Source organism: Prinia subflava, chromosome 21, assembly GCF_021018805.1.
Source record: "Prinia subflava isolate CZ2003 ecotype Zambia chromosome 21, Cam_Psub_1.2, whole genome shotgun sequence".
NCBI lineage: Eukaryota > Metazoa > Chordata > Aves > Passeriformes > Cisticolidae > Prinia > Prinia subflava.
In genome coordinates, this window is record NC_086267.1 from 6870711 (window position 1) to 6896697 (window position 25987).

The window sequence follows — 25987 nt, forward strand, 5'->3', positions numbered from 1 at the left end:
GAGCAGACAATGAGTTACTGAGCATCTCCCTCTCTGCAATTCGCCTTTGGAAGGTGGCTCTTGCCAGCTCTGGGTCAGTTGTGTTCAACACAACTCTGCTGGCACAAATAACATCTCTCAGGAAAAAACGATTCCCAAAAATGCAGCTCCTGGGGTACACAGAGTGAGAATTGAGCAGCAGAGCAGCAATGTGACTCAAGGGTGCAGAACCAGAACTGGACGTGATGTTGGTCTTTGTGTACTGTGCATTAAAACCAAAATTATCTCCAAGAGGGAAAAAATAAAGCCAAGAAAAGACAGGTTTGAACCAGACAAGGTGGCCACGCCAGCACCCCACATTATCCCAGGTGGAAGTAGCTCCTCTCCCACTAACAACAATCAAGAGACACATTTCACTTGCAGGCAAAACCTGGCTGCTGTAGTGTAGCTTGGTTTTATTTATGTCCACAAATATTTCAAAAAAATTACAAAATACTCAAATGGAGAGAACACAGAAGTCACGATTTCTGGGTTTCTACTCTGTTTACACTGTGTTATCCCATGGCAAACTACTCATATATACATTAAGCTTCAAGATATATATAAATGTAGCAGTCAGAATGTACACTCTGCTTTAACGGTGCAGTGAAACAAGCTCAACCATGACGACATAGAACAAGAGAGACGTTTCAAAAACACTAAAGCAAAATTTAAAAATAAACTTTTGGAACAGAGGAAAAATAAAAGAGAGATTTCTTGAAAGAAAATCAAAAGGTCTCGGTTGTTTTTTAACAGGGCATCGAACACCGAGATGGCTTCAGAAGCCACGGCAGGTAAAGTTGTAGTTAATCACTGGGCTAAAGTGGAAGAATTTCAGTGCTTATTTGCTGAATGATGTGAACAAAAAAGCTCGCATAAATTATTAGAATGCTCTCCTGTGAAAAAAAAATATCAATGAACAGCTTTAGAACAGACTGCAACTTCAGCTGGAAAATAAGGAATACAGAGAAGAACACTAGAGGGAATTAGCTTTTCCTTTTTCTGAAGAACTGTGTCTAAAAAACAGCAAGAAAAGGGTCAAAGAAATGGCTGAAGTGGCTGAACTCTCCCAAACTCCCCAGTTCCACATGGTAAAACAAAAGGAGGAGAGAGTTTGAACTGAAATGTGCCTGGTGAGACCTTTAAAGCAAACTGAGGCATCTCTGCTGAGCAGGCCCATCCTCCTGGCTGCTCTGCCATGAGCAAAACCAATCCCTGTTCCATAAGGAAACCTTTCCACCCCATCCCTGCCCACAGCAGTGCACAAGGACTTCCCTCCCTCAGTTCTGACCTCGTGATTCCCCCCTCAGAAACACAACCTGCCCTCCCAACACCTTCACCCCAACACAGCAGGACTGCTGGAACTGCAGGGCTGCAGCACTGAGACATCTGCACTGGAGCACAGGAAAAGGGGAAAAGCAGCTCAAAATCCCCCGCTCTCACCTCTGCTCTCACCTCTACGGGCCTAGAACACTTTAACTGTGAATTGTCTGCAGCAGCTCTGGCTGAGCAGCAGGAGGGGACGAGCACTGTGCCTGCAGTGGATTAACTACAACTTTATCAGAGTGGCTCACACAGTCCTAGGACACAACCATCACACTGAACAGGCTACACAGCAGAGAGAGCACTCGTGAGTGGAGAGAGAGAACAGGGGCAGTTGTGCACCAGCACAAAAAATGACCAGCAGGTCCAGATGTCCATTGGTCACATCACCCTCTGCTCCAGCAAAGAAAAACTGTGGCAAAACTGGGGAAAGAACTCTGAAAATCTGCCTTGTAAGCAGAGCTGTCTCCATGAATGCTCTCTGTGCATTCCTCTCCTCTCCCAGCCTGGTGGGAAGCAGCCAACAGGAGTCACCCTGCAGGGACTGAGGGCTTGGGGACAGTAAATGTCCCTGTCCACGGATCCCGCTCATCCCAGAGCAGTCAGCTCCTGAGGGACACAACAGCTTTTGCTTATAAAACCCCAAACTTAAAACACTCAAAGAGAAAAACATACTGGTCTTTGCAACACAACTTAATGAACACTAAGTTGCCCAGTTCACTTTTCTTAAGAACTTATCAAACAGGAGGCCAGGAAAAGCCTGTCCCCCAAAGTATGCACGTGCATACAAAATTCTGGCTGCACTAGTCTGAGCCATGGAACATCTTTAAAAAGAGATTTTTAGAACAGATTATTTCTCTGAACTTTCTGCCCAAAGTCTAAACCCAATGGAGCTAGGTTAAGTTTCAAAAGGTCACAGGAAAGAAGTGTTTTATGGCCACACTGAAAATGAACTGTTGAAGGTGGCATCAAAAGGGCCAGCCGGGTCCAAGGGACATCGGAGCTGCTGAGAAACCCAACTCAACAAAATCAGCTGCAGAACAGAGAGATGGGACACGAACAAAAACCCCCAAACAACCAAACCAACCAAAAAACCAAGAACAGAAACAGTCATTTGCAACATTATCCCTGCAAATCCCTTTAATGCTTATTGTTGATATCAAACCAAATTTCAAGCTTTTACCCATTTGAAATTATTGATACCCATCATTCCCTTTAATTAAAGGGATAATTATATATATATTTTTTATTAAAAAATCAACTCTGTATTCTGTCAATACCAGGTAGGAATTCACAATTTGTGATGTTACTGAAAATCAAGATAAACGTTTCTGGAGTTTGTTTTGTTTTGTTTCTCCCCTCTACCCAAAAAAAGTTATTTACAGACTTAAAAAGCCATGCTGCAGAACTGAGCTCTCTTTAAAATTATGAAGATTTCCTACAATGTATTAAAATAAAAGTAGATTTTTTTATTATTATAGCACTTGGATTCAGAGCTTGTTATGTCACCTACTTGCAATCCTTGGGTTTTTTTCATTACCTATAGATGCATTGAGTGTCCCTTCACGCACAGTGACTTGTGTTGTGAACCTGATTCTAGCACCTACTGAAAACAAACTAGTAAGAAAAGAAAAGAAAAACAAAAACCCCAAGATTGCAGGAAGTTCTCTGAATATTCCACACAGTCCTGTATTTCCAATAGGCTTCTGAATACGTTTTCATGCAGGGAGACCCACACCAGTCTTGAGAAATCTTCTCTACAAATGAACACTACGCTGATAAGTCTCTACTTGTTGGGTGGTTGCTTCTGTTTTAAATATATAAAGAAATCTTTATAAGATATTCTTTTCCTTTTGTAGCTCTTCTTGTATGTAAAAATGTTCCACTCCTTCCCAAGGACTGGGGTTTCCATAGCCAGCGTTACAAATAAATAATTTATTACAACTGTTTGTCCCCTTCTTTTTTCAGTCGACTGCAAGAGAAAGAAAACTCATTTTAACACAACAAAGGAGGTGTCAGACACAGAGGCAGCTCTGCCCTCCTGCTCACCCCTGCAGGGGCTGCAGGCTGAGAGCTCTGAGCTGTCCCAGCACAGGTACCCCAGTGCCAGCTCTGCAGATGGCACAGGTGGCACTCACTGCCAGCCTGGCACCACGCTGCTGTCACAGGCAGGCCAGAGGACCCCTCCAGTGTCACCCCCACAGAGCATCCCCGGGAGAAACAGCCCCGGGACTCCTCCAGGCATTCTCAGCATGCACTGCTGGAGCCCTGCTGTTCTCAGACCTCCTACTGCCCTCAGTCATTCCTCAGGAGTCACTGAATTCCTCCCTGTTCCTCACAAAGCTCTGCCCACCCTCCTCTGCTGTTCTCAAGGAAGAGCAAGAGCTGTGGAAGCAGCAATTGCACCGAATATCCCAATGAGAACCCCAATCAGAGGAGATTCTGCATGGGAGACTCAACTGCTCTCATCCTGTGCCAGTAATCTGGACCTGACCTCCCCTCTGCCCAAACCAGGTCTCCACAGCTTCACCTGCATCTCCATCAGGGCTCAGCACACAGAGAGAGGCAAAAATTCAGAGGGAAAACAGAAGGGATGTGGAAAAATACGATGCAATTGCCAGGCCCGAAAAGCCTTCAGTGCAGTCTCACCTGTAATAATCTTCCTGACTGGGTAGGTGCCCACCGTGCATGTGAGGGTGCCCGTGCAACCACTGCTGCTCCATTGCCAGTCTCTGCAGCTCTGCGGACTGGGCGTGCATGGCCTGCAGCTGGTGGGCTGCTGACATGGGGGGTGGAATGGCACCAGGCAGATCCCGAGGGTAGGGAGTACCTGGGGGACAGGGACACTTTTACACCCTTGTTTGCTCCTTGTTCATCACAACAAACCACCACAACCACCCAAAGTCACAGCTCCACTCCCCCCACTGAGGAATGATGAAGCCCCCAGGAAAAGATGACATTTCAAATCAAAACCAGCCCCTGCAAAGGACCAGAAAATGCTCTCACCAAAGACTGGATGTCGGAGCATTTCATGCTCGTGAGGTGGCTGCCCTAGCAGTGGGTTGGGGATGGTCCCAGGTGGGTAGGGAAAACGTGCCAGGTGGGGTCCAGCTGCTAAAGGATCCACCAGTGGATGGACAGGTCCTGCTGAGCCTGAGAGAGGAGAGAGAGCATCCATCAGCTGCCTGGGCACTGCAGAGGAACCACCAGGGATGGAACAAGGCCAGAACGCTTCCCTCAGCTGTGCACAGCAGAAACGTGGGCTCATTTTACCCCCTGCTCATCCCCAGTCTAAGGAGACAGGGCTTAGAAGAGCCTCGAGCACCAGCAGAGCCACTTGGAGCAGGAACCACCCAAGAGCCCCTCCCTGTGTTTGAACCTGGCTCTAGGCCAGCAGTACTCAAAAAACCAACCCACAACAAACCAGCAAACATTTCAGTGAGACTCTGAAGGAAGATCACTGTGGTGTTACCACCCTGCATCACTCCCACAAGAAGTAACTGCATTTTAGTTTTGACAGCCTTGCACAGAACCACACCACGGACACGAAGACAGGGGATTTGCTATTTGAGTTCCAGGGTCAGCGTGGGGCCATTCCGGGCTGTTCCCTGCGGAAGCTCCCGGGGCTCACCTTGGTGTAGGGGGTCCTGCTGGTGTAGGTGTAGATGCGAGTGTATGTGTGAGTGTTGGTGGTGGTGGGGGGTGACGTTGAACATCTGCAGCCGCGCCAGGGGGTCGTTGGTGAGCGAGGCCATGCGCTCGGCGTGGATGCGCTCGGCCGCCAGCCTGTCCGGGTAGCTCATCTCCGGCCGCAGCTGCGGCCCCGCCAGCGCCAGTCTCTCCCTCTCCAGCGGGTTCAGGCCCGGGTGGAAGGAGGCGAAGGGGTGAGGCCCCGCCGTGGGTGGGATAGTCAGTGCCCCGTGCCTGGCGAAATGCTCCATGGGGTTGGTGGCGGGGTGCAGCGCGTCCAGCTCCGGGGGCTTCACCTCGAAGCCGGGCTTCATCCTCTCGCGCAGCTCCCGCTCGCGGATCTCGCGCTCGCGGATCTCGCGCTCGCGCAGCTCCCGCTCGCGGATGGTGGGGTCCACGTTGTAGAGGCCGGGCATGTGGTAGGCCAGCAGCGGGTCCGTGGGGTTGAGGGGCACGAAGAAGGGGTGGTTGCGGTTGGTCGGGGACATGACGTGGGGCCGCGCGTACTCGCTCAGCGTCCGTAGCGCCGGCGTGTCCGGCCCGATGTAGGGGGGCACGGCCGCGATGGTGGTCGGGGGCGGCTCGAAGGAAGGCCTCATGTGGGCCGGCCCGCTGAGCTGGGACTCGCCCAGACGGCCCTCGTGCGAGGAGCTGGACACCTTCTGCTGCACACAACGGGGAGAGAGCCTCAGGTCAGCACGGAGCTCAGGGCGCCTCGGCCACACACACCCCTCCCCTGCCTCCAGCCCCTTTCCAGGAGACAGCGCTCGTGTGCCTGCACAGCAGTGCAAGGGACACAAAGGCATTCCCTGTATCTGCACACAGCTCTCCCACTGCAAGGTAAATGGCAACACCTGGCCTTGCTCTCCCCAGCTGCTCTGGCTTCCCACAGAACCAGACCAGGGGCAGAAACTCTCAGTTTCCTTTAAGACAGGCAGGTCAGGAGGTGCTCAGAGCGGGCTGGATTTCAGTCCATACACACAGCTCCACACTCACAGACCTCTGACAGGATTAAAGTGCTCCTGGGGATCTGCCTCCTGCAGGCATCATCCAGGCCAGATGCAGCTATCAATGCCCTTACCCAGCTCCAGGCCAGAACTGGACCTACCGCAGCTCTTTCCGCTTCTCTCTCACGCTCACGCTCCCTCTCTCTTTCCTTCTCTTTTTCTTTTTCTCTTTCCCTCTCTTCCCTGGCTTTCTGCTCCGCTTCCCTTTTGGCCTTTTCGATGGCTTCTTCTCTCTTCTTGGCCAGTTTGGATCCTGCCAGAGGCATGAAGTACAGGTCTGCCCTGGAGCAGGAATTGTAGCCACGGTCCAGGTGCTTATAGAACCTGAAAGGAACACAAGAGAGGGAGCTCAGCCCTGGGAAAGGTGCAAGAGTGTGGGGTTTGAGAGCTGTACGTCCAAACTAAAAAATATCATTCTACACTTGGATAAAACACTACCAGCTTCCCAGAAAGGCAGGAGAAAATTAACTGCACCATACTGGTCCATAGACGGCAGAGGATACAAACAGGGAAAGCAGAGCACAGGGAAAGCTCCATACCTGGCTGACTGACTGGCGTGACTCGGGATATCCACCACGGTGGGCTCTGGGGAGGGACTGCGGGGTGGAGGGGGAGGGCTCTCCGGCTCCTCAGCTTCGTCTGGGGCCTCCTCCTTGATCTGGATGGGTGGCAGCGTGCAGGCTGTCACCACGGGCACCGTCCCACTAGAAGCCGCTGACGTGGAGATGGGGGTCTGGAGAGGGATGCCAGGCACGGCGGGCGGCGTGGAAGTGGAGGGGCACGAAGGAGGCGTGATGGAAGGGGGGCCCCCGGGCACAAAGGGGTGCTGGGAGAACGGGGGCTGCGAGGAAACCTGGTGCAGTCCGGCCGGGGGGTGAGTGGCGGGAGGGGGAAGGCTCTGGCTCTGGGTCAGAACAGGAGGCTGCGCTGGCGAGGACTGCAGGGGCTGGCTCTGAGGCATCAGCTGCAGGGGAGGAGGGTGCGCGGATGGAGGGTGGTGAGTGGAGAGCGAGCTCAGAGGCTTCAGGGCGGGCGGCGGGGGCAAGTTGGAGTTCATGGAGAACGGGGACGGCCCCGAGAGATGGGGAGGGTGCTTGTGGGCCGGAGCAGTGGGGAGCTGCGGGATGGGGGTGGTGGGGGGAGGTTTGATGTGAGGCATGGCCATGGGGGCCGGGGGCAGCGGCTGCTCGCGCGGGGGCTGCGCCTGCTGCAGCGAGGCGCTGCCGGGCAGCACGGGCTGCGTCACCTGCAGGCCCGAGTGCGAGTGGGACGGGGCTTGTGTCTGGAGGGGCACCTGAGACTGCGCCGACTGCGCGGGCAGGGAGAAGGGCTGGGCAGCGCCGGCGTGCGGCAGCAGCGGCTGCGCCTGCAGGCCGTGAGGGGCGGGCTGGGCCGGGCCGTGCAGCGCGGGCTGCGCGTGGGGCTGCGCCGCGGCCGCCGGGGGCTGGCTCTGGGACACGCTCAGCGGCTGCAGGGGAGGGTGGGGGGACGGGAGCCTCTGCGGGTGCAGCGCGGGGGCCTGCTGGATGTGCGAGTGGGGGCCGGGGGGCTGGGGCTGGCCCGAGGGCTGCGCCGCCGGCGGGGACGCCTGCGCGGGGGCCGGCGCGGCGCTGGAGGCGGGCGGCAGCGCCGGCAGCGCCGCCGGCACCGGCGGGGTGGGAGCGGCGGCCTGGGCAGAGCTGCTCGGGGCCTGCAGTGCCTGGGGCTGCGCCTGCAGCACTTGCTGCTGAGCAGAGGAATCCGAGTCGCTCTCATTGTCCTGGGGGCTGGGGATGCTGGGGGACGTGCTGCGGTTGTCCTGGTCGATGTCCTTGGGGTCGCTGCTGCCCTCGTCGTTGACGCTGCGGCTGTCGGAGCTCTCGCCTTCGCCCTCCCCCTCCGAGGGGGAGTTGGGCCTGCTGATCTCCTGTGGGGAGAGGCAGCAGTGACCTCTGTGCCCGGGAAAAGCACACCAGGGATTCCCGGTGTGCCACAGGACAGGGTCTGTCACACGAGTGTGCAGACACAGCTGCAGGTCCCCTCTGAACCTCACAGGGCCTCAACCAGCACAGGAACACAAAGAACCAAGGGCAGTGCAGAGACAGCAGACCCAGGATCCCTGCACGGGAAGGATCAACAGGAACAGGAACAAACTGAAATACAGCAGGGGTCCTGCTGAACAATGCACAACCCTTCTTCACTGTGAGGGTGACAGCAGTGGAAAAGACCTGTCTTGTGACAACTCCAGTGGAGGTCTTCTAACTTGTCACAGAAGACAAAACCCCAAATTTAAATTAAAAAAAAAAGTGGAGGAAAGGAGTGGAGAACAATCCAGTGTACTCCTACATGGTTGATATTAATATTAAAGAAAAAACCCAACTCCTGGACCTACCTCGTATCACTCCACTGTTTTCAGCAGAAGGAACACATTATAACATTGGTCGCTTTCCAGCCACAGATTAAGTTACAATTTGCTGTGGCTTAAATTGATTTAATGTTCTTGGTTTGTTACCAGATTTGCACCCCCTCCCCACCTCAAACCATTCTCCTAAGAGCAAATACTCCTCTGTGGGACTCACTTGAGTTTTGGATTTTTTGGCATTGGACCTGTCAGGTTCTTCCGTGTCAGATGCTGCCTTTTCCCGCTGCCTCTTGGAGTTCTTGAGAGGAGAGGACACCTCTTCTTTTATCTTCTGCCACAAAGGAAGCAGAACACAACAGTAACCAGTGGTGTAAATGCAAAAGTGAGTTGAGGGTAGGCCAGTGCCACCCTATTTAACACAAGTTAAGGAGCAGCAGAACTCAGGAGTTGACACAGTCAGGATTTAAGAGCAATCAGTACACATTAAACTAGCAGGGAAAAGGAGAAGTGCATAAAGCACTCCTCACATATTTTAAACAGAGCTGGGCAGGACCAAGTCCATCAGGAACTCACAGGAGAACAACTGGCCCAGGTTACCCTTCTAACAGAGACCAACACCAGTTATTACCTGGTGCAGGATGGAGCCACAATTCCTGCAGGAGACAGGATAAACCTCTTTCTGCTACATTAAAGTCTTGCTCTACCCTTGATATTTTGAGAGGAATATTTTTAGATCCCCTCAAATACAGGGCCAACAGTGAATAGCTGTTCTGAGATTACTACCTTCTCCCATGGCCTGGAAAAGCTCTGTGCATCACATAATTACCTAACTTTAAATTCTGCCAAGTTTTCAGTTTTATAATGTGAAAACTTGCTCCATACTCATTTTGACTTTTTTTTTGGTAATATTTATTTTTAATTTGCTACTTCTCAATTCACACTGCTTAATGGTAAGCCTTCCTGCTTCATGTGGCTTTGTTTCTTTGGAACTCTCCTGGAAAGGCACTTAATTCATTTGAACAGACTCAACTGTCAGCTTGCTCTGAACAATCAAGCAAATACACCTCCAGAAAAACAGTAGCAGAAGCAGACTCAATTACTAAATGCTCATACTCCTTTGTAAACAAAGATTAAGTACTACTTACAAAAAATCCCCCAAACTGTCGACTTGTCTTAAATACAGCATTTCTGATCTGCATTACTCCCCTGAGCCTAATGCTTGCATTTGCATCCGAAATGGAGGGATTACTCCACTGTGAGAGCAGAGAGGTTTTGTGGGGCTGCTGGGGTGGTTTGATCACTGCCATCCCTGGCCAGGCACAAGGCAGCTCTGGACTGCACCACTCCCGCTGTGCCTCATCCACTCTCACAGGGTTTTTCAGGTCAGGGAGAGGTTCCCCGGCTCCTGCAGGTGCTGTACCTGCCCCGAGGCCTCAGGAGGGTTTACCTTGGTGGATTTCTTCACGGGCTCGGCCTTGCTGTCGTTGCTGGAGGTGCTGGCGGCGCTGGGCGAGTTGCGGCCGCTGGAGCGCACGTCCTCGGCGATGGGCGAGGCGCGCCCATCGGGGCTGGCTGCCTGCTTCTTCCTGCCACTGCGTAGGGTCGACATCTGGGGAAACACACCCGGCTCAGCACTGCCCAGCCTCCCGGGGCGCCCTGCACAGCCCTGGCACAGCCTGGCACAGCCTGGCACAGCCCTGGCACAGCCCTGGCACAGCCTGGCACAGCCCTGGCACAGCCCTGGCACAGCCTGGCACAGCCCTGGCACAGCCCGGCACAGCCCTGGCACAGCCTGGCACAGCCTGGCACAGCCCTGGCACAGCCCTGGCACAGCCTGGCACAGCCCTGGCACAGCCCCGGCACAGCCCCGGCACAGCCCTGCACAGCCCTGGCACAGCCCTGGCACAGCCCTGCACAGCCCTGGCACAGCCCCTGCACAGCCCCGGCACAGCCCCGGCACAGCCCCGGCACAGCCCCGGCACAGCCTGGCCCAGCCCTGGCACAGCCCTGGCACAGCCTGGCCCAGCCCTGGCACAGCCCTGGCACAGCCCTGGCACAGCCCTGCACAGCCCTGGCACAGCCCTGGCACAGCCTGGCACAGCCCTGGCACAGCCCTGGCACAGCCCTGGCACAGCCCTGGCACTGCCTGGCACTGCCTGGCACAGCCTGGCACAGCCTGGGAGCAACAACCCGGGGCATTCCACCCTGTGACACTTCTTCCTTCAAAAGCTCAGCTGGACTCCAGTGTGAAAGGAGGCAAATCCTTCATCTGTCTACTCACAAATGTTAAGTGCTGATTATTTAATTAGCAGTGTCTGTTAGAAATGGCATTTAGGAAGGTGTTCCAATACACAGCACACACACGGGTGCGTGAGGCAGGAGAGGACCCCCACGTTCCATTAAAAACACTCCATCTGCTGGCAGTCAAGGCCCAGGTCTAACCCCCAGTACTGCTCCTGCTGTGCAGTAAGGGGTCAGCAGAGCACGTTTCAATAGTGAATGCTGTTTCCCTGCCATTTTGGCAGTTTTGTGGAGGACTGGCTACCAAAGAAGCAATGGAGCCAACACTCCCTGAGAGTGGAGCCTCATGAGGTATTTAGAATCAGTGGTCACATCATCCTGTTCAGGAAGATGGAGAGGGGACGGCAAGGAAAGAAATCTGTCTGCTGCTTTCCATCAGCTACACTCAACTCCAGGATAAACCACCCAGAGCTGCTGCAGGAGCCCTCACAAGTGCCACGCTCCCAGGAAGGCTCCTGTGCCCCACCCGAGTAACAACTCAGAGCACAGAGGCAAAGCAGAGCTCTCTGTAGGGAAGAGACTGCAGCTCCAGAAACACGAGGACACCAAATGAACAGCATCTGATTTTTTTAAACTCCTCCCTAGGGCGTACCTCTGACAGGATGCAGCTGGAAGGAGGACATGTGCTAGCACAGCATCTGTAATGCCCTGTCAATGCCCCCTTACTGACAGCCCACTGCCAGTCATTACAGAGAAATAACACAGCCTGCAGGGACATTCCATTTCCTTTCTCCAGAGCAAGCCTCGGCCTCAGCAAAGCTCCCCTGGCACACACAAATGCAGCAGGAGGAGCTGGCACAGCCCATGGCAAACAGGCACAGTGCAGGCTCTGGCTCCTTTTACCCCCTGCATCAAAGAGGGTGAAACGCACCGAGCCTCGACTCCGCCGTGTCCTCATGCTATGCTTCCCACTGAGGCCATCGTCCTCCTCTTTCACGGGCTTGAACATAAAGGGCGGGGGGTCCACGGGCTTCTCGATGGGCGGCAGCTCCCCGTACTTCTTGAAGTGGATCCGGCAGTCCGTGCACAGCAGGATGTTCTCCCGGCCGCCGTGGTGCCAGTCCTTGGAGGCTTGGGGCAGGGAAAGCGACAGCTCAGCAACTCACAGGGCACCCCAGCCCCGGCACAAACACAGGGAATGGTTAAAAAAAGGTACAGCTACAAAAACAGCTGCTTTTCTATGGGTTACAAAGTTGGAGAAGGTTCTGGAAAAGTTTGTCCTGTCCCAGTGTGCATCCTCAATATTCAGTTTACAAACTGTGGTTGGTTGTTTAAGAAACTACAGTTTTGAGGCACAGAAAGAAGCCTTATCTGCTCTACCTGGGAGCTAACAAGCAGCTGTTGTTCTCTAAAGCTGTGGTTTCTGCAAGAGAAATGAGCTCTGAACCTCTTATTTCCTTCCCCAATCCGGGGCTCCCACCTGCATCTGCAAATGCCCCAGGACCAGGCAACCCTCAGCGACAGCCACAGAACGGGGCTGATGCAGGAGGTTTGGTGCAGCATCAGGAGGTTCTGTGTGTGACAGGCACAGCCCAGCACTGATTCATTATGTCACAAATTGATTACATAGATTATGGATTATGCAGATTTATTCCTGTCTAAATGTCTACCTCAGGGTTCTCCTTTGTCGCCGCAGTATTAATTTGCAATGGCACAGCCTGATTAACTCTGTTAGGAACGCTGCATATTTTAGCTGATTCACCCCCACGCTGCTGTGAGCAGCTGTAGCAGCACAGGAGCTGCTCCCCCAGCAGGGAGGGGAGAAACCAGCAGGGACTGGGACGTACTGGTGGTGAAGCAGTGGCGGCAGGCGTAGCCCTTCAGCTCCTGCTCGCTGTCCTCGCTGTCAAAGTCATCTTCACTGGCCGAGCTCAGGTCCACTGAGGGTGGGAGAAAGAGGAAAATGGAAAATAAACACTCAGCAGGATTTTCTATTTCCTCCTACTTGGCTAAAATAAGCATTAAGTAAAATAGATCGTGACTCCCTGAGCCCACCCTGCCTTGCACAGCCATTATTTCTGATTTTTCAAACTGAGCAAATCCAGACCTCATCCCTCTGCAGGTTAAAGGAGGACTCCAGGAATGTGCCAAGGGATACAACCCCAGATTCAGCACACGGTACATTTCCAGGGAAGCTGTCACTCCAATGCCATCCATGCTGAGTGCAAGAGGCTGTGTTCCAAACCAAACCCACAAATTTCAAGAGAGAAGGGGTTTATCGGTGGACTCTGGTCAAATTTAAAATCAAATATTCTGTATTTAAAACCTATAAGATTCCATCAACAGGTCCTGTTAGTGGCTTTCTGGTTTTTATTTTGTTACCCAGCAGTAGAGATGTTTGTGGTGGAGGAATCAATCCTTACATACAATGGAGCTGCTTGAAAAACATTTTGTGATTCTTCTGGGTGAGAGGCACTAAAGGATAATTAACACCAGCTCTCCTGTCCTTACTGCAGGGCTCAAAGTTTTTACCTGTAGCAAACCCACACTGCAAAAACGTCGTGTTTAGAAGAAGAAGAGGATATGCAAAGGGTCCCTTTCCTTTGTGAAAAATTAGCTGATTACAGCTCTGTGAGCTCAAAAGCAGCATCTAAACCACTGAAAATATGCAGACATCACAAAATCTGTATCTTACCTTCTAAACACCTCAGAAGTAAGTATTTCCCTTTGGAAAGCACTGCATTTTTCTAGTCCCACCACTATCAATTCACAACATAACAGGGCTATAATTTGGCAGAAGCAGGAAGCCCTCTGGCTTCTGTTCGAATCTTTAATTAGAAGAGCAGTCCTTGATGCAGGAACAGTTTTTCTAAAGGCTCCAAGAGGAGTTTTGTACATGCAGGTTACAGTTTACGGATTAAAGCTTACAGGTTCTCCAGTATTTGCCATCAGCATTTGTCAGCAACTCGTTACCCTTCAAATTAACACAGGGTTACATTTAATAGCTACCACTGCTGTAATTCCTACATTAATACTTGCAGGTGTTCAAACCCTGACTGCAGAGCTGACCCCAGCCTAGCACTTGCTTTCTTTTGCTAAATGAGTTTTTATTCTCATCCTGCAGTCGGGCCCATAAGGATGGGTCCTGCCAGCCACAAGCTCCCACACGCTGAGCTGGGATTGAGCCGTGGAGTGCAGCTTCTCACTCCTTGTGAGATCACAGTAAATCCCAGCAGCTCAGCAGGGAAAAGCTCCCAGCCCTTTCCTGCCCTCTCCCTTCTATCCTGGCTGGAATTGTGTGTCCTGTCTGCCCAGCACAGCCCCCACCTGCCCATGTTCATTCTCACATCTGCCACTCTGCCTTCCACTGCCCCTTTTCTATGGGGCACGTGTGTTCAGACACACTTAACCCTCACAGGGTAACAAACCTTTCCCATATGGGCAAAGGTTTCTATTCCCATACAGACCCTGTGCAAGGCAGCACAGCACTGCTTGGGGGAATTGCTCTTGGTTTAAAAACTTCTGCTCCAGGCAAGGCCAATGTTCCTCCAAGGCTCCCTCAGACAGTGCTGGCTGCAGCACAGTCTGAGCTCAGCAGGAGCTGAGCAGGAGTCACCCAGAAGGATGGAGGGGACCTCCTTCCAAAGGCATGGAGGATTTCCCTCCTTCTTTCTGTATTTTCTGTGTTTTCCAATTCCTGTTACTGTAATAAGCCTGGAGAAAATACAACACAACACCAAGAAAAGGAGTAGGGGAGTCCAGTCCAGGGCAGCATTTCCACCCTTACAGGATGCTCTCACGTTTAAGGACTGCACAAAGCACTGGGTGATCAAAGCCACCTCCCACACCCCAGCAGAACAGTGCAGGAACAGAGCAGGCACTGCCCCAGCTCCATTTCCCTGCTGTCCCCTGCACCACTGCTGCTGCCTGTGCCCAGCTGGCAGCCCCCTGCCCAGCCTGCAGCCTGCACACAGCCCTGTGCCCAGCCTGGCAGCCCCCTGCCCAGCCTGGCAGCCCCGTGCCCAGCCTGGCAGCCCCGTGCCCAGCCTGGCAGCCCCGTGCCCAGCCTGGCAGCCCCGTGCCCAGCCTGCAGCCCCGTGCCCAGCCTGCAGCCTGCACACAGCCCCGTGCCCAGCCTGCACACAGCCCCGTGCCCAGCCTGGCAGCCCCGTGCCCAGCCTGGCAGCCCCGTGCCCAGCCTGGCAGCCCCCTGCCCAGCCTGCACTCACAGAACTCGCTGGAGGGGGGCCTGGAGGGGGTGTTGACGGGCGTGGAGGCCGTGCGGGTTTTGATCCTGCGGAACACGGCCTGGCGCCGGTGCCGCCGGTGCGCGCGCGAGCTCGCCGCCTCGGGCGTCTTCTTCCAGTAGTAATAGAAGGTGATCAGCTCCCCCTGCAAACACAAACACGCGTGTTAGGGGCACGTGCAAACCCGACCTGGCAGCTTTGGTTTTTTGTGTGCGCACAGGGATTTTTCCAGGAAGAATCAGGACGTATTTCAGGCAGAAAAGAGAATTATTTAGGTGAGACACAAAAAAACCCCTCATTATTTCTTGCCTGCTTTTGCAGAGGAGGAAAATAAGTAAATAAATGCTTTTACTCCTCCCCTAGGAAAGGAAAGAGGTTGGGAAGCACCAGAGCCAGCCTCCACCTGGCTGCTGCTGTGGGCAGTGCTTCAGAAGAGGGTGCCCTTGTGTCACTGTCAGCACTGCCTGACACCTCTGCTCCTCAGCTCTGCCCAGCTCTGACAGCCACCCCAAACCACCCCAAACCTGCCCCAAACCTGCCACAAACCACCCCAAACCTGCCATAAACCACCCCAAACCTGCCACAAACCACCCCAAACCTGCCCCAAACCACCCCAAACCACCCCAAACCTGCCCCAAACCACCCCAAACCTGCCACAAACCACCCCAAACCTGCCACAAACCACCCCAAACCACCCCAATCCTGCCCCAAACCTGCCCCAAACCACCCCAAACCTGCCACAACCCCTGCTGGCCACAGAGAGAACAGGCTCAGCCCAAACAAACTCTGCCATTTTGTCAACCTACATTCCACAGACAGGTATTATTCAATATTCCTGTGTAAGGAGCCGAAAGTTTGAGTAAAAACATGTTCAACAACAAGTCTATAACCGTAACACAACCCTACCGCACTAAATCGTGTTTTAATTTGAATATATATACCCACATCTAAATTAATTAAGCAGTTAAAAGAGCACACCTAGAGAAATGAGTGATAATTTCACAGCATAATGAATCTGGCTTACGTTCAGGAAGTGCAGCAGCTGCCATTCAAACCTGCAGATGCAATGCTGAACCAAAGAACAGCATGTGGTTTTAATCTCTTTTCTCTTACTTTGAAACCTCATCATTTCCTGGCCACTTGTCTGCCTCTAAGGTAAAAGGTGTTGTTGCTTTCAAGTTGCAAGAGGAAAACGGAGAAGTTCTAACCAGCTCCTTGAAAAAAATCAACATCAGAACAAACATACCTGAATTGCCCACAAAAAGGGTTTCTTTGAACTGAGTTTTATGTGATCAAATAACCTCAGCCTGCTGCCTCCGTGGGGAAATCCTGCAGCCCCTGCTCCGGGGAGAGCAGGAGTTAACTCCAATAACGACCCTGCCTGAATCCAAACCCTCCCCAGGGCCCCAAACAAGCAATTACAGCCACAACCAATACCTGCACCACTGAAACACTCCGAGGACAAAGGGAGGATGTTGTTCTAGACATTAACTGCTGACATTTAAGACACTTAAGAATTTTACCAGTGCCTAATTTAAAAATAGAAACCCCAGAAGAAAGAACATGACCACAACTGTGATTTCTGCCAACAGGCAGAACAGATATTTTTTATCTGATGATGCTACTCGTCCCCACCATGGACCTCAGTTTGTGTATTATATATTAAAATAACCTATATTCCGAGTGATGGTTGGTGAGGAGGAGCAAGTGGGCAAAACGTTACCTACAATTCTTGATTCTGAAGGACAAAAGCCCTACTAAAAATATTAAAGAAGTGTTTCCTGCAGAGAATCTGAAGCTGGCTGGTGATGAGCACGCAAGGCACAGGAAACTGAGCCCAGGAGTTCTGAGCCCTGCACCCTGCCCTGCTCCTGCCCTGCTCCCTGCACGTGTTTGCTTCACAAACACCTTTCCCTGAGCCCGGGGAGGGCTCAAAGTCCACCCAGGGCAGCTGTTTGCCCACCTGGGGACAGCCTGTGCCAGGAGCCAGGCTGGGCTCTGCAGGGACGCTTCTGCAATGCTCTGCACAGGCAGAGAGACTCTTGCAAACGAAACCAGTCATTTTTTACCTATAAATTCATTTGTATCAAATCTGAAGGTGTCAGCACCAAGGAGCCAGTCAGTAAATCCCCTGTGTTTATGTCAGTGAATTGATGTGTCCCCTGACACACGGCAACAGCAGAGCACAAACCAATCTGTTCTCCTCCCGTCGTAAAACAGGGAATGGGAACCTATTAGAGCTCCATTTACCCACTGCAAAGCCATCAGGTCCCAAGGGAAGTTTAACAACTTATACATGCAGATCATAAACCAAACTAAAAAAGAAGTGGTGGATATTTATAGAAAATGCCAACCTCTTGACCATAATGCTTTTTCCCCCTGAGACTCACTCAGAAGTGCAGTCACAACTGCACACGGATAAAGATGAAGTCAAAGTCTATTTATTCAAAAACCAGTTTTAGCCCAGCTACAAAATCTGGACAGATTAAAGGACTAAAGAATATCCTGTACTTCCAATTCATGGTCAGACTGCACAAGTGCAGCACTCAGCAAAGGGCTCTGGGAGAAAGAGGGAAGCCAGAGGGGAGCACACACAGAATGTACGTACAGAATGTAATGTACACAGAATGTAACACCGTGCCCACTGCAGGAATTCCAGGCAGGATCCCCTGCAGGAATTCCAGGCAGGATCCCCTGCAGGAGTTCCAGGCAGGATCCCCCGAGCTGCCCGGCTCCCCAGGATGTCACCGCCTGCCCGAGGCACTCAGGGCTGGGCGGGTTCACAGCCCCACATCCCGCTGCCTGCATGGGTGGCACAAGTGAGGCACAAAGGACTGAGTCAGGCAAGCTTCGGTTCCCCAAACAGGGAGCAAAAACAGCTTCCAGCCTCACTGCAAGGAAGTCAAATGAGCTTTAATCAAACATGCACAGTGCGTGCCGCTGAAAGCCAGGGCACATAAATTCAGGAACAAAAGCTGCTGCAGGAATCAATAGGCTCCTGAAACATTAACACAGGCCAGCATTGATCAAAGGCCCTGGGACAAAAGGCTGCCTTGCAAATTAGCTGCTGGTTTTGCTTGCAAGCAAACAGAGAGGCATGAGGGCTGTGACATGAATGGCCTGTAATGATCACTCTGTTCTCTGATCTCACCTCACTCACCACAAGGTCTCGCCGTCAGCACATCCCACAGCCCGGCCAGCCCTGCCCCGGCTGCTCCAAAGCTTTCTGTGGCTACCAGCCCATCCTGCGGGGCCAGCGCCTGCACACACCGTCCTCCTCCTCTGGGTGCCCTGTGCAGGCTGGTTATTGCTACAACCCAGAAAAGCCAAGTGAAGGCAGCCTGAGCCACCCCTCGTGTCACCATGGGGCTGGCCCAGCTTAGGGGGCAGCTACACCCCTCTAACGAGATAAAATTAATTCCCTAATTAGGGTGACTGCAGTGTGCCCCATCCATGGAAGATGCTCTTAGTGCCCTCCCAAACCAACCCCAAGGCCCAGCTTTTTCTTTTCCATCAGTGTGGGGAGAAGATTCCTTTCCCTTCCAGCATTCCTGGCTCCCTTCCTGCTCACAGCAGCCTCACCCTCACCTGATCCGCCACCACCTCTTTCTTCCTGCACACACAACTCCATGGCCCCATGTTAACATCTGATTAACTGTCCCAAACACGAATAAAGCAAAATGAGAAGCATTATTCAGGCTTTTAGCACCACATTTCCCTGGGAACACCTACATTCCCAAGTTTCACAAGGCAGAGGGGACTATGTTCCTCAGTAAAAAACACAATTCAGCTTTCACCAATTCTGAAATACATTCCCAGCTCACGACTCAAGTCTCCTGCTTCCTCCTGCCAAGGCCATTTCACCCCACGTTGTAGGTGCATATAAAAAAGTCACACTTCATCTCCTTTTAGCTCTGTTCTGCAGATTATTTTTGCAGAGGAAGATGTGGCTCAGATCCCTCTCGCAGGAGCTCACAGAGGGGAGGTTTCTCTGCAGAATTCCTGCAGTGGTGCCAGCCCTCACCTGCCCGAGAGGTGAGCAGGGGACTCGAGCAGGGGACTGTCCTTGCCAGGGGACAGCTCTCCCCTGCCTCTGCCACTGTTTCCCCTCTCACCTCTGTGTTCTCCCAGCTCAATCCCTGCCCCAAGCACATCACCCCCACCTGCACACCCTCAGCAAGCCCTGCTTCCTTCTTATCAGCAGCTCTCAAATGCCAAATCCACAACCCGAGCCGTGCCCCGTGGTTGTGTTTAGTCTTGCCCAGGGTAAACAAAGGATTAGGGCTGGGTGTGCATCCCTGGACAGGGAGGTTCTGACAGCCCTGCAGCAGCACAGCTCCTGTGCAAGCCAATCACACACACATCAACTTCCCTTCGAGTATCTGTTAGGGTATAACACAGTGAGCAAACACAATAATTGCTGTTTAATTTCCCCAGAGCCGAGCTCTGCCAGGAAAAAAAAAAATCATGGGGGAGGGGAATAGCTTTGCTGTAATGAAAGAGAGAAGGTAAATGACAGCACTCCTCAATGGCTGTAACCAGCCATGGCAGAGCAGGGGGAACAGATTGTCCAGCTGTGGCCTTAATGAATTCACAATCTTTCTGGAATGCCTCAAGATTTTATTAAGTCAACTCAATTTAGCTAATACTCTTGTAAAGTCCTGCAGTAAAAACAGTCTCCAGTGCTTCCCTCCTCCACTGATCCCCTGGCACAGGCTGGGTCCCAGCATGGGCTGCAGGGCAGGATCAGGAACACGGGTTTGGATCATGGCAGTGCGGGGCAGGGTCACTGTGGCTCCTACAGCCTCACAGAACAACCCTGGATACTGCCCGGAGACAAAACTGCAAATATCCACCCCTTCCATCAAATATCCATCCCTTCCACCAAATATCCATCCCTTCCATCAAATATCCACCCCTTCCACCAAATATCCATCCCTTCCACCAAATATCCATCCCTTCCATCAAATATCCACCCCTTCCACCAAATATCCATCCCTTCCACCAAATATCCACCCCTTCCATCAAATATCCATCCCTTCCATCAAATATCCATCCCTTCCACCAAATATCCATCCCTTCCATCAAATATCCATCCCTTCCACCAAATATCCATCCCTTCCATCAAATATCCATCCCTTCCATCACACATCTCACACCCCAAAAGTGCAAACAGAAGGGGCTGCCAGGGCAGGGGGGGAGCACCATCCACCTGTGTCCCCAAACAGGTGTATGTGGCACCTGGGGACATTCCCTTACAGGTGTATGTGGCACCGGGGACATTCCCCATACAGGTGTATGTGGCACTGGGGACATTCCCTTACAGGTGTATGTGGCACCTGGGGACACTGCCCATACAGGTGTATGTGGCACCTGGGGACATTCCCCATACAGGTGTATGTGGCACTGGGGACATTCCCCATACAGGTGTATGTGGCACCTGGGGACACTGCCCATACAGGTGTATGTGGCACTGGGGACATTCCCTTACAGGTGTATGTGGCACCTGGGGACACTGCCCATACAGGTGTATGTGGCACTGGGGACATTCCCCAAACAGGTGTATGTGGCACTGGGGACATTCCCTTACAGGTGTATGTGGCACCTGGGGACATTCCCCAAACAGGTGTATGTGGCACTGGGGACATTCCCTTACAGGTGTATGTGGCACCGGGGACATTCCCCAAACAGGTGTATGTGGCACCTGGGGACACTGCCCATACAGGTGTATGTGGCACCTGGGGACACTGCCCATACAGGTGTATGTGGCACCTGGGGACATTCCCTTACAGGTGTATGTGGCACCTGGGGACACTGCCCATACAGGTGTATGTGGCACTGGGGACATTCCCTTACAGGTGTATGTGGCACCTGGGGACATTCCCTTACAGGTGTATGTGGCACCTGGGGACATTCCCTTACAGGTGTATGTGGCACCTGGGGACACTGCCCATACAGGTGTATGTGGCACCTGGGGACATTCCCTTACAGGTGTATGTGGCACTGGGGACATTCCCATACAGGTGTATGTGGCACCTGGGGACATTCCCTTACAGGTGTATGTGGCACCTGGGGACATTCCCCATACAGGTGTATGTGGCACCTGGGGACATTCCCTTACAGGTGTATGTGGCACCGGGGACATTCCCTTACAGGTGTATGTGGCACCTGGGGACATTCCCTTACAGGTGTATGTGGCACCTGGGGACATTCCCTTACAGGTGTATGTGGCACCTGGGGACATTCCCCATACAGGTGTATGTGGCACTGGGGACATTCCCTTACAGGTGTATGTGGCACCTGGGACACGGCTCAGTGGGGACCGTGGCAGGGCTGGGTTAAACCCTGCACTCGATGATCTTGGAGGGCTTTTCCAGCCTTGATGACTCCATGGCTGGTTCTTCTCATGAATCCCCTCCCAGAGAGAGAAAAGGTGCAACTCCTGCTGGTGTGACCGAGCTGAAGGACTGGGAGCCCACAGCAGCAGCTGTGAGCAGCTCCAGCAGCTGAACTTGGCCATTCCTCCAGTGCAGAGCTCGGGCTCGGTGCCTCTGCCAGCCATGACAAATAGGTTTGCACATGCTCTAATTAAGCAGTAAGTCTCAGCAGCTTGTTCAGTAGCACTGATTAATGTCCACCTTGGGTGCACAGGAATCCTGCATATTCTAACGCATTACTGAGGTTTTAAGAGAGGCTTTTAAAAATCAAGCAATATTTTACTTAACACTACAAAAATGCCCATTAAAAATGGCAGGATGCTCTCTAAGGAATCCCCTGCAGGTCTCGGTTCCCTGGCAGGTTTTTGAAGCACAGCCGTTTTACCTTGCAGCTCCTCTGGCCATTTGTTATCTCCAGGATGGCAGCACAGCCCCGTCTCCTCCTCCAGCTTTGGGGGATCGGCTGCCCCCCACTGCTTCCCTGCTCTGCACTCAGCAAGGTTCAGCTCCTTGCTTTCATTTTTTTATTTGAAACTCCTGGCAAACAGGCTGGGCAAGTGGGAATCCAAAGAGGAGACAGGTGTGTAACAAACCCAGGCTGACTCCTTGGGTTTTATGCTGTCAATTTACTCCCAGCACAGGAACAGTCACAGAATTTCCTGGGAACCCAGCCGAGGCTCCATCTGCATCTTCTGGATTTCATTTTGTTGTGGAAAAAACCAGCAGTTAGATAGAGCTTTATGCTTTCTAATTGTTTCTGCTACATGAGTACTGGTACTCTGCTTAGTTCTCCACTCACCAGGGGAAGAGGAGCTCCCCTCTCCTACAGATGAAGATTCTGTCTGAAGAGCTGCCACAGGTCCTGAGAGAACTGGGGCACTCCTGGGAGTGCTAAAATAAGCTTGGAACCTGAAGATTTCACTCCCCAGTTCCTCAAGCAGTGAAGAGACTAGAATAATTTCACTGTGCATGTCACCTAAACACACAGGTCACACTTCTGTAATTGCCCCAGGAGAATGCATTTGCCCTTCTTAACTCCTCTTAACTCTTCCACACAACGGGTGAGGAACGGAATCACTGTCAGAGGAGAGAGTCAGAGCAGGGACTGCAAAGTCGGGGGGAAAAGGAAAGGAATGCATGAGCTGGATGTAAATAATCTCTCCTTCAAAACTCACATTATCTGCAGTAACACAGCAACGCTCCACCACTGCACAGCATCTTCCATTTGATGACAAAGCCAATGAAGTTTTACAAATTAAGTCCCAGCACATCCTTTTGAAGTTTTATGGTGTGGGGAGACAGAGAGACACAAGATTTATAAATTGGCCGAGATCAATCCTGAGTGGGAAGGACAATTGTGCCGATTAACCTCCAACTCTGTGAGCGGCTCCAACACTGACAGCCTCTGAAATTCCTTCATAATTCCAACCCAGGCTACTGGACAGGCTTATCCATCCTTATCAAGCACAGGACTGGCCGAGTGCTCACCATTCACTTTCCTTTTGCCCTCAGCACAAGCTGCTCTTTCTTACAGCTTACATCCCTGTTTCACTCCCGCCTCTATGGCTTTAGCAAACCACAGAGAAATCAAATTATCCCTCAAAAAACACCAGTAACTTCTCTCTGTGCCACATCTAACTCACATTTCCATGCAGTTCATTTGTTCATCTTTTCCAGTGTTTGTAATTAAGGCTGCACAAACTGGCAGCAAATAAGATAATTAACATTTTATGGAACTTATTCTCACTATCGGCTCTACGCAAACAATTCTTTTTTCCCTTCATTTTTAGGGATTTAAGTACAGCTTTAACAGTTCTGCAGAACAAATGCAAAGCACACTGGGGCATTGTTTTAAGGCTGAGCCCCAGTTAAAAGCTGCCGCCCCTCTCTGTCAGGCCAGAATGGAAAAAAAGCTTTTGTAATTAAGGCTTCCTCCTCCAGAGACTCCTCTTTGTTAATCAACAGAGTTCCCAATCCCCACAGGAACTCACACACTGTTGGCTGCATCCATTATTAATTATTGGAGCCTGTCCTCAGCAGTGGCAGTGGTGGCTCCCCAGGCCTGGGCAGCACTGCCAGGGTCACCAGGAACATCCCAGGAGCATCCCTGGGGCTGAACCACCACAGGTTATCACAACAGGGACACTTAAGGACCTCAGCCTTACACACATTTGTTCAGTATTTATTTTCTACTCAGCTTCCCCTTTGCAACTTGCATTATCAACATTTCTGGCATTGGAAATCCTGATTTTCTCGACCACCTTTATCTCTAATAATTTAAGTCTCCCCTCTGGTGCTGCTCACACCTCTCAGCCTCTGCCCATCCGCAGCACAGGGGGGATGTTCTCCTCCAGCAGAGCCCAATTCTGCAGCACTGCTGGGCTCTTCTCACCCCCGAGCCCACACACAGGGCCAGGGAATGAAGCTCAACGTGGCTCTGAGCAGCAGAGCTGAAATGGCTCTCAGAGATGGCCCAAGGTGCTGCTTCCTGGAGCCAGCAGTGCTCCTGTTCCATTTTACAGCCCACAGCAAAGTCCTGGGGCTCCCAGCTGGCCCAGGCAGCTTCTCCCTGTCAGCCTCTTGTTAGGGGCAAGTTCTCCATATCTGAACTCACACCAGGAGAAAAGGAGAGCAGGATAAATACCCAGGGAAATTAATGCCATTATTGAGGAAAGCTTTCAGGGCGTTGTCTGCACTGGATTGTGTCTTTCCCACTCCACTTCCACCTCCTCATCAATACGATGAGAATTTAGCAGCACAATACCCAGAACAAGATTTGCTCAATGGAAATGCCAATTATCCCTTGATCTGCACTCTCTTTTTGCACCAGCTCGATAATTAAGCTTCTTGATTGGGTATTGCTGGAGTTCAGGTTGTGGAACACAACCCCATCTCCCTGCTGGCCACCTTTCCCAGAGCCTGAGACACGTCCCATTTTCACTCCTTAAAGCCAAGGCCCCCGTGGCTCTGTGGGCTGTGTCAGGGAGAAGCCAGCCATGAAGCCATAAAGCACTTCCAACCACCACACTCCATCCTGTAAACATTTTTCTATTTATCTGCCCTTCATTACATGCACAATCTTATTATCTCTGCACATCCTCAAAGCGACAGCCGTCAGGGTCACCCTATAAAATATACATGGGCAATGTTACATCTAATGACTGGAGCAGGCAGGGAAATGAAGGATGGGAGGAGTGGGAAACCGCAGGATGTTTGAAAGGGATCATCAGTTATATCTGTGCATTTCCTGAGGTGATAATTGAATGACAGTGGCTGGGAGGAAAATCCATTTTTGAGCCTCGGAAAGGACTGTTAAGAAAGAAGTGTTTTTGTGCTGGCAGCGTGTAATGGCTGCCAGGAAATGGGAATGGCTCCTTCAGCCACAGCAGCTCCATGGATTCTGCACAGGGGCTGAGAACCACACCGAGAACCATCAGATACTCAAGCCAATAAAAAAATATTGACAGATTTTGGTCATTTCATCTGCCACCCAGACTGCCTGTTGTTGTGGTTTCATGTCAGCTTTAATTAATTTAAGTGAAAGGCCAATTTGTGAATGTGCATGAGAAAGGGACACTCCGGACACAAGGACAGAGCATTGTCTACTTTCATAATTCCTGTTTAAACAAAGTATTAAAAATTTAATTCTGCTATTCAGCAGGGAACTTAATCCCCCTGCATCTCAGGAAGGTGTACAGATGCTCATTTGTTTCCCAACAACTGAAATTAGGCCTGTAATTATTAAGGAAGTTTTACTACTTCAAAAACATTTTCATTATTTCATCATGCCAGTTTTACAAATAGAATCAAACTATATTTACCAAAACCTTTCCTGAGCTGTAACTGTGAGCTGGTTTTTGCTGCTAGGTGACTACTTCACAGCAATAATTCCAGTTGGTATTTCAAGTACACCATTCCCAGGGAAGTGTCACTAGGGATCAATTCTCCCATCCCTGCATTCCTGTCCTGGTCACTTGGGATCAATTCTCCCATCCCTGCATTCCTGTCCTGGTCACTTGGGATCAATACTCCCATCCCTGCATTCCTGCCCTGGTCACTTGGGATCAATTCTCCCATCCCTGCATTCCTGTCCCGGGCTCGCTGGGGGATGGCAAACACCGACCTGCAGCTCACAATCACCCTGGGGCTCCCTCACTGAAATACTGGAGAGGATCAATTATAACCCCCCCATTCCCACCCCCAGCAGCCACAGCAGCACCCCAAAGCCCAGGGAATCCCCCCGGGTGAGATGGATGACACCTTGCTGATGGGAAAAAAGGATTTCCAGTGGTGATTTCCCTTTGCAGAGCTCACCTGAGCAGCCCCTGGCACTGAACACAGGAGCTCCCAGTTGCCAGTCAAGCCCCAGTTTAAGTCACCCCCTGGTCCCTGTGCAGGCTGAACACCATCCCTCAGCACCTCTGGGGCACCTTGGATGGGCTGGAGAATGTTCCAGTCCCCAGGTAAATCCTGCAGCATTTATGGGCCTCCAAGGGCTGCCTGCCTGTTAATCAGAGCTGCTGCTTCTGTTTGGTTCCTCGTGTGGAGCTGTCTCTGGCCTGCCCAGGTTACACTGCACTGGCAGGTTTGATATTGCCAGGTACTGGACACTGAGAAGACAACACACCCCAAATCCACAGAAACAAACCCACTCAAATAAACAAAAATACTGAATATGAAATT

The 25987-nt window shown here is 51.9% G+C and overlaps 1 protein-coding gene across 7 annotated transcripts in view; it reads right to left on the reverse strand.

The window, feature by feature from the left end:
* Nucleotides 1-414: 414 nt before the first annotated feature.
* The window catches only part of RERE (arginine-glutamic acid dipeptide repeats), a 173832-nt gene continuing 148259 nt past the window's right edge, over nt 415-25987 (reverse strand). For 5 of the 7 annotated variants that reach the window (XM_063417488.1, XM_063417489.1, XM_063417490.1 and 2 more), the window contains 11 exons: nt 14850-15012; nt 12468-12560; nt 11552-11751; nt 9827-9988; nt 8597-8710; nt 6578-7944; nt 6140-6362; nt 4973-5696; nt 4348-4494; nt 3991-4171; nt 415-3313 (listed from right to left, as the gene is read on the reverse strand). In XM_063417488.1, the coding sequence (XP_063273558.1) occupies nt 3280-3313; nt 3991-4171; nt 4348-4494; nt 4973-5696; nt 6140-6362; nt 6578-7944; nt 8597-8710; nt 9827-9988; nt 11552-11751; nt 12468-12560; nt 14850-15012 (3408 nt within the window). In that variant the 3' untranslated portion in view covers nt 415-3279. The remainder of the gene's footprint in view (nt 3314-3990; nt 4172-4347; nt 4495-4972; nt 5697-6139; nt 6363-6577; nt 7945-8596; nt 8711-9826; nt 9989-11551; nt 11752-12467; nt 12561-14849; nt 15013-25987) is intronic. The other 2 variants (XM_063417493.1, XM_063417492.1) reach the window with 2 other exon arrangements.